The sequence below is a fragment of the Cinclus cinclus genome, chromosome 17, assembly GCF_963662255.1.
Source record: "Cinclus cinclus chromosome 17, bCinCin1.1, whole genome shotgun sequence".
Classification (NCBI taxonomy): domain Eukaryota; kingdom Metazoa; phylum Chordata; class Aves; order Passeriformes; family Cinclidae; genus Cinclus; species Cinclus cinclus.
The window spans coordinates 6,947,427-6,960,394 of NC_085062.1; the positions used below are offsets into that span (position 1 = coordinate 6,947,427).

The 12,968-nt window shown below is 45.5% G+C and overlaps 1 protein-coding gene across 2 annotated transcripts; it reads right to left on the minus strand.

The window, feature by feature from the left end:
• Positions 1 to 1,085: 1,085 nt before the first annotated feature.
• Positions 1,086 to 9,346, minus strand: PGAM5 (PGAM family member 5, mitochondrial serine/threonine protein phosphatase). 2 transcript variants are annotated; one of them, XM_062504383.1, is made up of 7 exons: positions 9,212 to 9,346; positions 9,090 to 9,133; positions 5,915 to 6,093; positions 4,556 to 4,681; positions 4,021 to 4,109; positions 3,561 to 3,691; positions 1,086 to 1,775 (listed from the first exon to the last, which is right to left on the minus strand). In XM_062504383.1, the coding sequence occupies exons 1-7, from the start codon at positions 9,344 to 9,346 to the stop codon at positions 1,625 to 1,627; spliced, it is 855 nt and encodes a 284-aa protein (XP_062360367.1). In that variant the 3' UTR covers positions 1,086 to 1,624. The 2 variants fall into 2 exon arrangements, with proteins under 2 accessions (XP_062360367.1, XP_062360366.1); XM_062504382.1 differs by having other exon boundaries at positions 3,561 to 3,694.
• Between the last annotated feature and the right edge of the window lie 3,622 nt (positions 9,347 to 12,968).

The following is a 12,968-nucleotide window of genomic DNA, read 5'->3' on the forward strand; positions in this document are numbered from 1 at the left end:
GTGCTCCAGCCACACTTGCTACAGCTGTCCATGCAGCCATTCAGCTAGAAAGACAGGAATGAAAGACAGACCAAGTCTTTTATTCAAAACTTTTAAAAAGTTAATAGACAAAAACTGATAAATTATTCTCATTGCATCAATGAGAGATAGTCATGACGGGTTCCTCTTGCCCTCCAACCTTACACTATACAACAGTCAGTTTGTTCCCTACCACACCTTGTTCCTTGAATGCATCCTGATGAAGCAGCAGTTCATTATCAAGCCTTTAAATCCTCTTCTCCATAGGTTGTGTGCCCTGATTATGCTTCATGCAGCTCTGACAGAAGTTCAGCATCTCAGCAACATCCTCACTGATCAGACAATCTGTCAAACAAGTTAGTCATGTCTGCTGTCCCACTTCTGCTTGCTGTTCTACAGTCTGTGCTCTCTCCCCCAGGCAGACAATGCACGTGGTAAAATTTCCTAAGCCTCCACCTATTAACTGAGCCAAGTTTCTGCATGGATTCAGGTGCCCAGCAAGCTTCAGAATGCTTCTGAGTCCTCCCCTCCCACAGGCCCAGCAGTGTCAGAGCTGTATGAAGGAGGCACTTGGAGCATTCTGCTCAATGTCTGTCCTATACACTTGCCTTAGGACAAGCCAGCTCATGGCCACCTACTCGCCATTCTGGCAACAGCAGTTGCTCCAGTGCTGCAGGACCTCTGACCTGCAGCATCACTACCCTGAACTCAGTGGTGGTATTGCTTTACTCTGCAAGTAAGGTATCAATAAATACAAATCAATGGGAAAGAGCACTCAAAAATGTTACATAAACTGAGAGCACTTTGAGAAGACTGCTGCTTTCCTTTCCTCCCATCTTAGTGCTACAGTCTCATCCCTACAGCCTTCTCTAGACCACGCTTTGGTTAAAGGCTTTATAAGACTGAAAAATATTCTTAACATCTTAAAAGACATCCTGAGGATGGTGGAACACTTAACATAAGCAGCAGTTAGTTCTAGCACCACAGCTCTGAGGCAAATGGTTTTTTACCCTCTTTCCTTTATGCTCATAACCTCCAGGCACAGTTCACATGGGCATTTTGGGGGCAGAGGGGAACAATGACACAATATCAACATACACACTCAACAGTTTACAAAAACTGAAGCTTTATCCCTTTGTCCTTAAGACAGCAGAATACCCTGTTTGTCACTTCTGCAGGAGCTGGAACAAGCTGGCTCACCTTTTGTTTTAGCCTGCAGTGTGACACAAGGCTGTTCCCACACCAATTGCTTTTCCTGCACAAGGAAAATACCCACAGGAGCAAGCTTTGGTTAGAGAAATTCACAGCAGGGTGGGGGAAAAGTCAGTGCTCTTGCAAGTGCTGAGCAGACATTCAACCTGTATTCCACAGCTCAGCTTTGAGTTTTGGGGAATACTTAAGGACTGGACATGTTCAGGCTTACAATGGTTTCTTCTTCTCTGGAGTGAAAGGCAGATATGAATACGAAAGAGGAATGGGGCTAAAGGACATTTTAAGACAGCATCACACCCCAATGTAATAAAAATCTAGTGGTACTGTAGCAGAATGTGCTAGTGCAAAGAGACTAGAGGCAGCTCCCAGACAGCCATCCATCCATCTGGCTCACTCAGGTGCGTGTGATTTTGTCTGGTGGCATGAAACCTGTGTCACCCAGTGTTCGAAGGGCCACTCTGCCGTTGGGACGTATCACCAAGTGAGTGATGCTGCCGTTGTTGAGAGACAGGCGCAGCCAGCCTTCTGGGGGGAACTGCAGTGCTCTGGTGACAAAAACACATAGGTCAGTAATTCATGAACAGTTAGATTAACAAGCCCTCACAGCATCACCTTGTGTCCCAGAGAAGGGGGGGAAGGAGGGGGAAAATCAAACTTGGTGGGCATTGTGCAGTGCATACCAATGCCCTCAGTCAGCCTCGGAAAAGCCTCTGTCGTAGAACGACAGCGTTGGTAACTGGAGCATGGCCAAGAGTGCACTTGGCTAAGCAGTGTCCAGCAGATGGGTGTGATTACTGCTGACAGGATTAGTTCAAGTGGACAGAAGGCAGCAGCTCGAATGCAGTGAGGCTGCCCTGGAGTGCTTGTGAGCAGCCCCGTCACACACAAGGCAGGGGATGGCCCAGGCTCCGGCAGCACAACACCTGTGCAGGTGGCACAGGGCAGAGCTGGCTCAGCAGAGAGCAGGTGGATGTGGCAAACACTGACTGTCACACTTCGTTTCAGCCACGCCTCCACAGCAGAGGCAGTGACACAGGATTCCCTCCAGTGGCCATCAGGTGCCTAGGGAAGAAATTCTCCAGAACTACTTTCCACAGGCTACATCATTCCCCAGGAAGGACAAGCAAAATGCCTTGTGCCTTCCACAGAAACACAGCATGACAGCTGGTCTGCAGCCATTCTGATTTCCTAACTCAACAGCCTCAGGAGCTCCACCAACCACATTTAAACAACTGCAAAAAACAGCATGTTGCCTCAAATAGCTTTTGCCTCTGAAACTGAGGAATAACTTGGTTTTAACTCTTATGACAGTCTTGTAGAAAGCCCATGAAAATAAATACCAGCTACAGCCAAGCTAGATTTGAAGGAAATGTTAGATAAATTGTGTTCAGTTGTGCTATCAGATTGCCTGGAATCAAATGCACAGAAGAGGCATTAAAATGAAAAGGAAAGCAACAACAAAGAGACAAAAAGTATGCAAGTATTTCAGAAAAAGCCTTGGCAGGAACAACACGGTATGTTTTAGCACAGGAAAGAATATTCTGTTTACCTGATCGATAATTTCAAGTACACCAATTTTTGAAAGCTCTAAAGCAGCCCACAGAGCAGACAGGCCAGCATTTACCTAGCTCAGCTAAATAAAGCTAACTGAAACTATTTGTAGGTATTGATCAGATTAAAGTTTAATCACATCTGTCCTGCTCACAACAAATTATCTTACAGACAGTGAGTTGTTGATGGGGAAGAGGAATAAAACAGACTCAGATGACTGGATACAGAGACAGGCAGAGATCCAGAACTGTTTTCTCCTTTATGAACAACCCTTGATGTTATTGGAAAGATCCACTCTCCCTTTAATCCAATACTGGATGTTACCACAAAAACGCACTAATGCAACTTGAACATAACTCAAAAATACCCATTAGGAAAGAATTCCCAAAACTGAATCAATCTTTAAATATGCCTCAAAGAGATGGATCCAGTAATGCATCTATTTGTAGAAGTAATGTAACCTATTTGTAATATTTTCCAACAGGCACTACCGTCAGGTTTATGGAGGCAAAAGCATATAGTAATTAAATTAACTGTCCAGATGTACAAAAATGGTTAAGTTTCACTGCGTTAGCCATTTTTGCTTTAGAATTAAAGTGTTCTAATTTTCAGACGCACCTTGATGAAGTTGCAGAAGCAGCTGCTCACAATGCAGGCATTGATTTCCAACCAGTTCTAAAGTGAGATCAACACATCTCCCTGAGTGGTGCCACAAGGCAGCCCTGCTTCAGTGAACCCCCCCTGAGCAGCCCCAGGTGAGCAGGGCAGCCAGGCCGTACCTGCACACGATGTAGCGGATGACGTTGGCGTGGCACACGAAGATCTCGTAGCTGTCCTCCTCCTGCTTGGCATCAGCTCTATGAATGAAGTTCCGAAAAGCAGCCTCAATTCGAGCTCCATCTTCGTAATACTGCTGAAGGCAGCGAGGTCACAGTTACACACAGCTCAGCTCAGAGCAGCACGCGCCGCTGCCTGCATCCCCGGGGCCTCGTCTCCTCAAGAGCTCCTGGTTACTGGGGTACACACTTGGGGCTGAACTAATGCTCAAGGATGCAGGTTATTTTAACTGTTCTGCACACTTACTGAGGAGGAGGAAAGACTGCAGTTAGCTAAGGGCTGAGGTAATAAACATCGGCTCAGACACTGCAAGTTATTGCTACTGTCCATACAGAGTACGCTGAAAAAAAAAAAAACCCAAACCATGAACAAAAAACCCCAAAAACTTTAAAGAAAAATTACCACAGCTTCTGGTTTCCAGTGGGAGACTGGAGGGTCTGGTTCTATAGGTGCTCCCTCTCTCAGCAGATCAGTACTGATTTTTTTAACTCCTGAAATATGGCACACACAGTCAGAAAGGAGTTGTTCACATGCCATTACAAACAGCCCCACAACTCTACAATCAATACATTTTTCACAGTCTTTCTTTGAGGACTGCTTCCTCTCCATTTATCCATTTTAGTCTACACACTTGTATTAAGGGATGTGAATCTCCCCAATAAAATTGTTTTGCCATCAGCACGACAATTTATTCCAACTGAACAGAACAGCAAGCTGTTTTCCCTGTCTGTTACACTTTGAAAAAGTGTATTTGAATTTTTAAAGATAAACTGCAGACAAGCAGAATTACAGCTGTAGGTTTCTTTATAAATACAGACATTCACATAGGGCTGGGAAATGGCTAAATAACAACTCAACTTTAAGGACAAGCTTAGAATTCTACTGGAAGCAGTTTTAAGGCTCAGAAGACAATGAAAAATCAAGGGAAGTCTCTTACCTGGGAGATGTTTGCTTATAATTTCAGTTGTTTCAGTTGCTCTAGTCATGGAGGAGTGGATAATCTGATCAAATTTTAATCCCAAGCTTGCCAGCCTGTGTCCAGTCAGTTCAGCCTGCTCTCGACCTTTAAAAGCACATTCATTATATAAATTGCTAACACTCCCTTTAGCACCCCACGCAAACTACCAAGAGAGTTGTCCAGCATGCATAAAAGATCTACATCAATGTCAGGCTTTTTCCTTTCAAAAAGCAACTGGAAAACATTTTCATCAGAGCCACTACTCGGACAAGCTTACTGGCTGGACAATTTCAGGTCATACTCCCATCAGTAGGAAAGAAATTGTTTATTTCAATTAGAAAAAAAAACCCCAAAACTTGATATTCAGCAACTTTCACTAAAGCACTCAATAGCCCTGCTAGCCCCATCCCCAGGAATCAAAAATTCCCCTCAGGCCTGACATTGTATTGTTGTTCATAAAGGCAACACCAGCTGGGCACAGTTCACAGCACATGGGCAGCCTCAGGAAGGTTCATCCCACCTTTCAGGCAGTCAGGTGAAAAGACAACAGACAGGTTAAGTCACTTAAGGCACAGGATGAGACAGGATTAACATGCTTTGCTACCATCTGAGGACAGCACTTGAGGCCTGCAATTAGCATTTCACTCCTGTTTGCACACCAGTAATTGAGATGTGGGTGGAAAAAAACATCCACAGTAATAATTCTTCCCCCTCTGAAAACAGTGTTGGCACATATATAATCAAGGAAGCGTTCACTGTTTTAAAGTACATTATTAAAAGTAATACTAATTAGCTTTTGAGACCTAGTCACAGGATCAGTGAGTTAAGATTAACACAGACAAAGGTTATCCTCATTTCATGTAACTGATTAGCAGTACTCCCAGAAACAGTGACAGCAGCAAAAGTGCTATGTATTTAATTATAAACACTCCAGCTGAAAGTCAGAGGTCTTTTCTTTTTAATAAATCAGCAGACTAAATTAAGAGAAACACAAGAAAAGTCCATCTCAGTGGATGAAGTTCAAAAGCCTCAGCCCTTAGGAATTACATCAGCTGGCAGGAAAATTTGCTCAAGCAACTTCAAGATAATTTGGAATTTCCTTTGACAAGTTTCTTTACAACTGAGCGTGTTTAGAACTCTCTAAAATCACATCTTAATCTTTGGATCAAAACTGAAGTAAACAAACTAACTCATGACATCTTTCTGCCAGAAATTAATACAGAAAGTAGATTAAGGTTTGGCAGCAAGACCCAGAACAGTGCTGAGTTAGACCTGTACTCATCAGGTGAAAAGTAATTTCCTCAAAATGCAAAGCATGCTGCTGCTAGTGATACGTACCCAGTGGAGTCAGAGTTCTGTCTTTATCAGCCCGGCCATCCAAATTGTACTGGGAATGACGGATAAGGAATATGTGCCTGGTGGCTTTTGCTTTGCAGTGATCTAAGCGAGAGGCAAGCTCTTCCTCCCCCGTTTCTTCATTCTTCTTTTTGAGGTTGATAAGAGCCAGTGGTTCACGTCTAAGCAAAGACATTTAAAGAGTCATTTTTAGTCAGGGGAGACTAAGAGGCAGGGGAATTTTACAGGTCTGTAGTCTTGCCTTAATTCCAGACATAGTTGAAGAACTAAAACTGACAATTTAGTCACTTGTATCACAAAATTGATTCAAACCTTAGTGTGAAAAGTAAAAATAAGTGCCTGCATGAAAAAAAGTTAATGCCATGGGTTAAAAGGTGTAACTTGACATAGGTAAATCTGCCACTTAGTGCCAGACACTAAGTGAATTAATTCTTGGGAAAAAAACAAAGCAGTGAAGAACAGAAAAACTTGTAGGATATAACAGTAGGGGTTTTGACAAGAAAAACTAACCAGGAAGGATACCCAGGAAAATAGGAAGAAGTGTTGACTGACCGTTAAAGAAAGAAAATGCTCTAAAAAGAAAATATCTAAAAGGCCCTGTGATAACACCTATAAAATTTACACGTTATCAATCACATTTACATCAAATGACTAAAAAAATCACCCCCCCCCACAACATCCTAGAAAGACTCCAACCTTCTGCAGTGCACACTGAGAATTATTTTCTGCTTAAACTAGGTCACATCAGTCTCTCCAGTGAAACTTTTTCAGCCTGGAGTGTTTCATTTATCCTTTCATCTTTTCCAGCACTCTCTCCCCTCATGCCACTTTAATCTCTCTTCCACTTGTCACAGTGCACATGAGCACCCTGCTCTGCACATCACCCAGAGAGCTGACCCAGTTCCTCCTGAGGACACGGGGGTTTTCCCCTCTCTCTGCTATCAGATTTAGTGCTACAGATCTCCCATGCCAGCACTAACCCTGCCCAAACCTTCCCCATGTTAGTCTGGGCCCCTCTCTGCACTGATCCTCTGCCCCATTAATACAAATCCTTTTCTATGTCATTTCACCTCAGAGCATATTTTATTCATACCACACCCCTCCCTTCTTCCATTATTAAAGTTGCTTATTTGATGACATTAATGAAAAATAATTTTTATTCAGTTTGGCACAAAGTAATTTGTTCACAGAAAACTGCTGCTTCCCACATCTATTTTTCACAGCAAGACTGGCTGTGCAAAGCCCTCCTGCCTCCATTTACTGAACACATGATTTCCATTAGACAATGAGACTCCACACATGCCTCAAGCTGTTAGAAGTTCAAGAAGGCATTGAAAATGAAACAATAGTCCAGTAACAAGAAGTTGTATTGCTATTTCACAGGATACTTCTGATTCACTGGAAACTATACTGCTGGCAAGATAGGATAGGAAAAAAAAAAATCTCTAAAATCAATTAAAGCACATTTGTAAAGCAGCAAGGGGAATAACTCATCTGATGCCTGCCATGAAGTATTCCACATGAGTGAAACTAGATCTATCTTCTCCAAGAACTAAGCTGCACAATTCCTGTGCAAGTGGCAGAGACCAACATTCCAAGTGTGACATCCTATCAGACCAATAACAAGTTTGATACTTGCATTTGTTTGTATCAAACTTGAAAAGCCATTGGTTGTTAAGAATATTGCAGTACCTGGTTATCTGCTCAAGACTTGACTTTGTAAACATTCTTTGCACCCAAAGAGCAGTTGTCAGATATTCTGTGTATTTATAAGCCATTTAACTCTGCATATTAAGTGCATCTGCCAACAAAATCCAAAAATTGAGATTAAGATTTCAAGCAGGCACAACCAACTGGAAGACCACAAGGAGCTGAAAACAAATTGATCTGGGGTAATACTTTCATTCCACTGCCACTATCTGCACACTATGACGAATGGTGATTTGCTGTCCTGAGCTGGTAGGAAGTATTATCTGGCCATGTTTGTTCAGGCAATAGCAACAGCTCAGTAACTTGCAGCACAATCTCTACTTCCTGGATTGGTTTAAAAAAAAATTACTTCAAAGTACTTTAGAACCCTTGACGAAAATCAACCATTTAGCAGAATGAGAAAGGCCTGGAGCTGCAGTTGAACAAGCAGCTTTAGTACCTCCATCAGTATAATTGTGTAACCAGCTGTAACCTTATTTAATAAAGGTATTATTTTTATCACCGGGGTGTACATAGTCCTATTTACATGAGCACTTGATCCTCTAGCCTCTCAAAAATCAAAACGATGCATTATACAATAAAAAATCTGTTAGTGCTTAGGTTTGGATTTACTATGATTAAACTAGAGCCTGACATAAGTCTCCCCTGGGAGATAATTCTACCAGACCGAAGCTAAACGAGCCAAAGCTCCATTCAGATATCTGCACGTTCTAATTAAAGATTCAGAAAAAATGTAGTAAACCCTTGGGTGAATGTATTTCAACGCTGAAGAACGCGACTGCCTTTAAAAGGATTTATGCCCGGGCAGCCTCACGAGCAGCAGGCCCGGTGCCTGCCCAGCACGTGAGAGCGCTTGGCATCCACACGGGAGCTGCTGCCGAGCTCAAAAACCCTGGTGCAGAACGTACAGCAATCGAGAAATAGCTTAAGAAAGAAAAAAAAAAAAAAAAAAGAAAGAAAAGGAAAAAAAAAAAAAAGAAAAGGAAAAAAAAAAAAAAGACACGCTTCTGTCCACTGCTTACATTTATCACAAGCCTGAGGCTTGGCAGTCTCTCTGGCTAAAAGCATCATAATAAAGGGTAAGTCTCGGAGCTGTCTGAACAAAACCCAGCGCTGGCACATCCCTCAGAGCTCTCGGGCACTCCAGCGTTCCACGGGTGTTCAGGAACTTCAGCTGAATTCTGCTCCGAGCAGGGTACCACACGGAATTTCGCCGGGAAACGAGTCCTGGTCCCCGTCGAGCCGGGGGCTGCTCCCGCGGGGCCCCGGGGCCTCCCGACCCCCGAGAGGCCCAGTCCCGCCCCGAGCCCGCTTCCCCCGGCGGGGCTCCAGAGAGGAGCCCAGGGCAGCTCCCGCCGCCCCCCGAACACCCCGGCCCCTCGGCCCCACAGCCGCGACCTCCCCGGGCGAGGAGGCGGCCCCGCCACCGCAGCCCGGCCGCGCTCACCTGTCCCAGTTGCTGTCCCAGTAGCTGCCGGTGCCGGCGGGTCTCTCGATCCAGCCGGCGGTCGGCGGGCAGGAGGCGGCGGGCGGCAGCAGCAGCAAGCCGGGCGGCGCGGCGGAGGGCACGGCGGAGCCGCCCGGGCGCGGCTCGCTATCGCCACCGCCGCGGGCCGGCTGCTTGCCCACGACGACGGCAGAGAGCAGGACGGAGCCGCCCGCCAGCCCGCAGGCGGCGAGCGCCAGGGCGCGGCGGACCGACATGGCGGGGCGGCAGCGTGCCCCTCACCGGCGAGCCCGCCCCGCGCCGCCCGCCCCGCCCCACCCCGGACGGAGCGCGGTGCGGGGCAAGATTCCTCCGCGAACGGGGAGCACGGGGCTGCACGGACCCCGCCGACCCCCGGCCCTCACAGACCCCCACGGGCCCGTGCTTGGCCCCTCTCTCCCAGCCGGGGTGCCCGGGCTCAGGGGCTGGTCCTGCCAGGCCGCTCCCAAACCGGCTCCCGCCCCAGCCGGGTCACCGCGTGGGGCTGGGCAGGGGATCCCCGGCAGCCCTGCCTTGTTTATTCGCCTGATGCGGTGACCAGTCCTTCACGGTGGGAAAAACCTGTATGTTGAGTCCAACCACTAACCCGGCACTGCCACGTCAGTCATATTTAATTATAAGCCCCGAGCCTTATCATTGTGTCCAGCTGCTCCTCAGTACAACAAAGAGCAGGAGTTACTAGAGAAGGCCCGGCAGAGGCCGCAAAGATGATGTGTCTGGAGCATCTCTTATGAGGGCAGACTGGGGTAGCTCTGTTCAGTCTGAAGACTCTTTTTCACTGGTCCCCAGTGATGGGATAAGGACTAATGACCTTAAGCTGAAATACAAGTTTCGCCTCAACACGAGGAGGAACTTCTTTACGTTGAGGGCAGCAGAGCACTGGAACAGCTGTCCAGGGAGGTCGTGGGGTCTCCTTCTGTGGAGGCATTCCAAACCCACCTGGATGCATTCCTGTGTCACCTGTTCTTGGTGACCCTGCTTTGGCTAGGGGGTTGGACTGGATGATCTCCAGAGGTCCCTTCCAACCCCAGCAATTCTGTGATTCTGTCACACAGGAATCCATCTCTTATAGGCAGCACTGGGTCCCTGGTACTGGAAACCAGGAACCTACATTTTGGGAAATAAATGTGGTTACCAGCCAGATGCCGAGCTGGCAGCACCCACCTGGGCATTCTGTCCCACCTCTTGTGCCTCTGGCCTGAACTCTGCTCCCCTCTTCACATGGAGACTCTCTTCAGAAGCCAGAGCTTGTTACAGCTCCACACATTGCCTTGTGCAGAAGACACGGTGAAACTGGAATGTTAATTCCTTCACACTGGAATGTTAGTTACCTGTAGATGACCACTGTTGTCTCAACCTCACAACAGAGGCCTCAGGGAGAGAAAATCAGAACAGAGCCCCCTTTTTCTGAGCTGACATCCCAAACTGGGGATGCACTGGTTACTACCTGTCAGATTCAGTAGTTTGCAAATGGTGACAGAACTGCTGCTGAATGTGGACCTTGGGATACCAGCAGATTCTACAAATTTCATTTTCCAACCTTTGCTTATTTAATTATGCATTCTTACCACTCCTGTCCACCTGTTCAGCCTCCAATTCCATACCCCCCATTCCCCACACTATAAAGTCTGTAATACTATTCCTGTTATTCCACTAACATGCCAACTGGGCAGACAGTTTCCAACTACCAGATTTCAAGCAGTGTGAGTGACTCCGGAGCCCCTGAGACCAGAGCCTGTCCCCTGCCGAGCACACAGAGATGTGTTCCTGGAGTTAGGAGGCTCAGCCTGCTGCAGCACTGGCAGCAGGGGTACAAGGACGCTGTGCCTGCCCAAAAGAAAATGGTCTGTTAAAGTTAAGCCACCTTCCAGCTTTCCCAGCAGAGTGTCTTTCCCCTGTCCACCACTCCGTGTCTCTGTCTCACACACATACGGTACAGAGGAGACACATCTGACTGGAGCACAGGTCCTTTGGCTCTGGGGCATTTCACAGACCAACTGTGGCTCCCAGGGGTCACATAAATAAATCATAAGTAAAACCCTGATGAAAATCTGCTACACACCCTCCCTTATCCTTCTTGGCTGTTAATTCTCTGTATTTAAGATACTCAGCTTTCTGTTTCTTCTTATGTAGCTTTAAAATGTTAATTTTATGCTTTTTCTTAATTTTATCTTATTATATAATAAGTGTGTGTATGTTTATACTGCATATGTTCTTTCTTACCAAGAGCCCGAAGAAAAAACCTCATAGCCATTTCCTCCTGAAGTAGCACAGTCCCTTTTCCCCAGGTCTCACTCTCCCAAAGTCATGCAAATGCTTTCTAAATATTTTCTTCCATAATGCCTTTTCTCTTTTATCCCTAGTAATACTTTTTTTCCAATAAATGCTCCCACTTGTGTCCTATCTCTTCCTCTCCAGCCTGCCCTCTAACCTGAATCCCATTTGACCTCCAGCATCTCACAAAAGAAGGAAAAATCTGCACCAGACACCATCACTCACTTGGGCACAGGGACAGGCTGAAGCTGGATCGGGTAAATAAAACAATTCCAATTCTTAGTAGCTTGAACTGAATTCTAAAATCATACGGTTCTGTTTGAAATTTCAGTGTTGAGATGTGTTGCTTGCACAAGTAACTGCCATTTGAGCTCAAAACACCAGTAATAAACACAGGCAAGTTTCTGGAGTGCATGGCAGTGTCACCAAAAGCACCAGGACTGAGCTCTGCTCACCACCAGAAAAGTTTCAGACTCTTGTTAAGCAATAGTCAAAATGGTTTCCCCAGCACAAAAAAAGTATTGTTGAACATCTGGGTAATCTCATTATGCTAGAAAATGAAAACGGCTAATATTGTTTGCCTCAGTACTGCCTTTTGGCTGTCATTCTTCTGCACTAACACTTCACCATCAGGAATGTCCTGTGCCTGTGCACCATTCTGTGGTTTATTTTTGCTTGGGCTAGGTACTAATACACTTAGACAACTTATGTTCAAAAGTCTTTTGAGATTACTTTAGATTTTCCTCAGTATGTCCAAAAATGTTATTTTAAATTAGATTATGTTTACCACTTTTTAAAACTTGCAATTCAATTAAGTAAAACTCCAAAAATAATTTGTTGAAGGTTACCACTAGCTTGAATATACAGTCCTGTGTTCCATCAGTAACTACCCAGCTTCTTGCTCTTTTCTTTCTATACGTATTTATATTGCTGCTATTGTAATCCAGTTTTATTGTGTTGTATTTCATCTGTAAGCAGAAAATCCATGTAAGAGGATAACAACCTGCTGATGGCCACTAATGGAATTATTCTGTTAGCGAAAGCAGTAAATGCTTGTGCTACTGATGCCATAGGTCCAATCCTCAGGGATGATTCCCAAGGGCTTATCCCATTTCTGTGGTTTGATGCAGAGATACCTTCAGGGAGGACACTGAAGGTTAGGGCAGCCTCTGAACCGTGCTGTGACCAGAGCAAAGAAAAGAGAACTCAGAAAGCCAGCAAAAGATTGTCAGAAAGGTCAGCACAGGCAGAGCCCAACAAATGGCATCCCCTGGCAGGCAAAAAAACCCTGTGGCAAAAGCAGCCCCGCAGAAGCCCTCGGGGTTAACTTCACCAGGAATACAAACAACTCATCTCTGGATGGGATTTGGATCAGCCCAGGAATGAGTCAGTGTTTGGATGTTTTACCATTAGCTACAGGGAGAGCAAGGGCAGGTCTCTAGCCTACAACTGGCAAGTAAAGTTTATGAACTTTCAGGCTTTTTTTTTTTTTTTTAGACAAAACAGAGTAATAAAAGAACATCTGAAACAAGGAAAATGTGGTTTTTAAAAGCCTATTCCAGGACC

What these genes read in the sequence shown, in the direction of transcription:
- PGAM5 (XM_062504382.1), bottom strand. Translation starts at nt 9,346, where the DNA reads ATGTCGGTCCGCCGCGCCCTGGCGCTCGCCGCCTGCGGGCTGGCGGGC. An exon ending in CAGAACTCTGACTCCACTGG is followed by an intron (nt 4,682 to 5,914) that starts GTACGTATCACT and finishes GTGCTTTTAAAG; the next exon opens with GTCGAGAGCAGGCTGAACTG. An exon ending in ACTGGAAACCAGAAGCTGTG is followed by an intron (nt 3,695 to 4,020) that starts GTAATTTTTCTT and finishes CGCTGCCTTCAG; the next exon opens with CAGTATTACGAAGATGGAGC.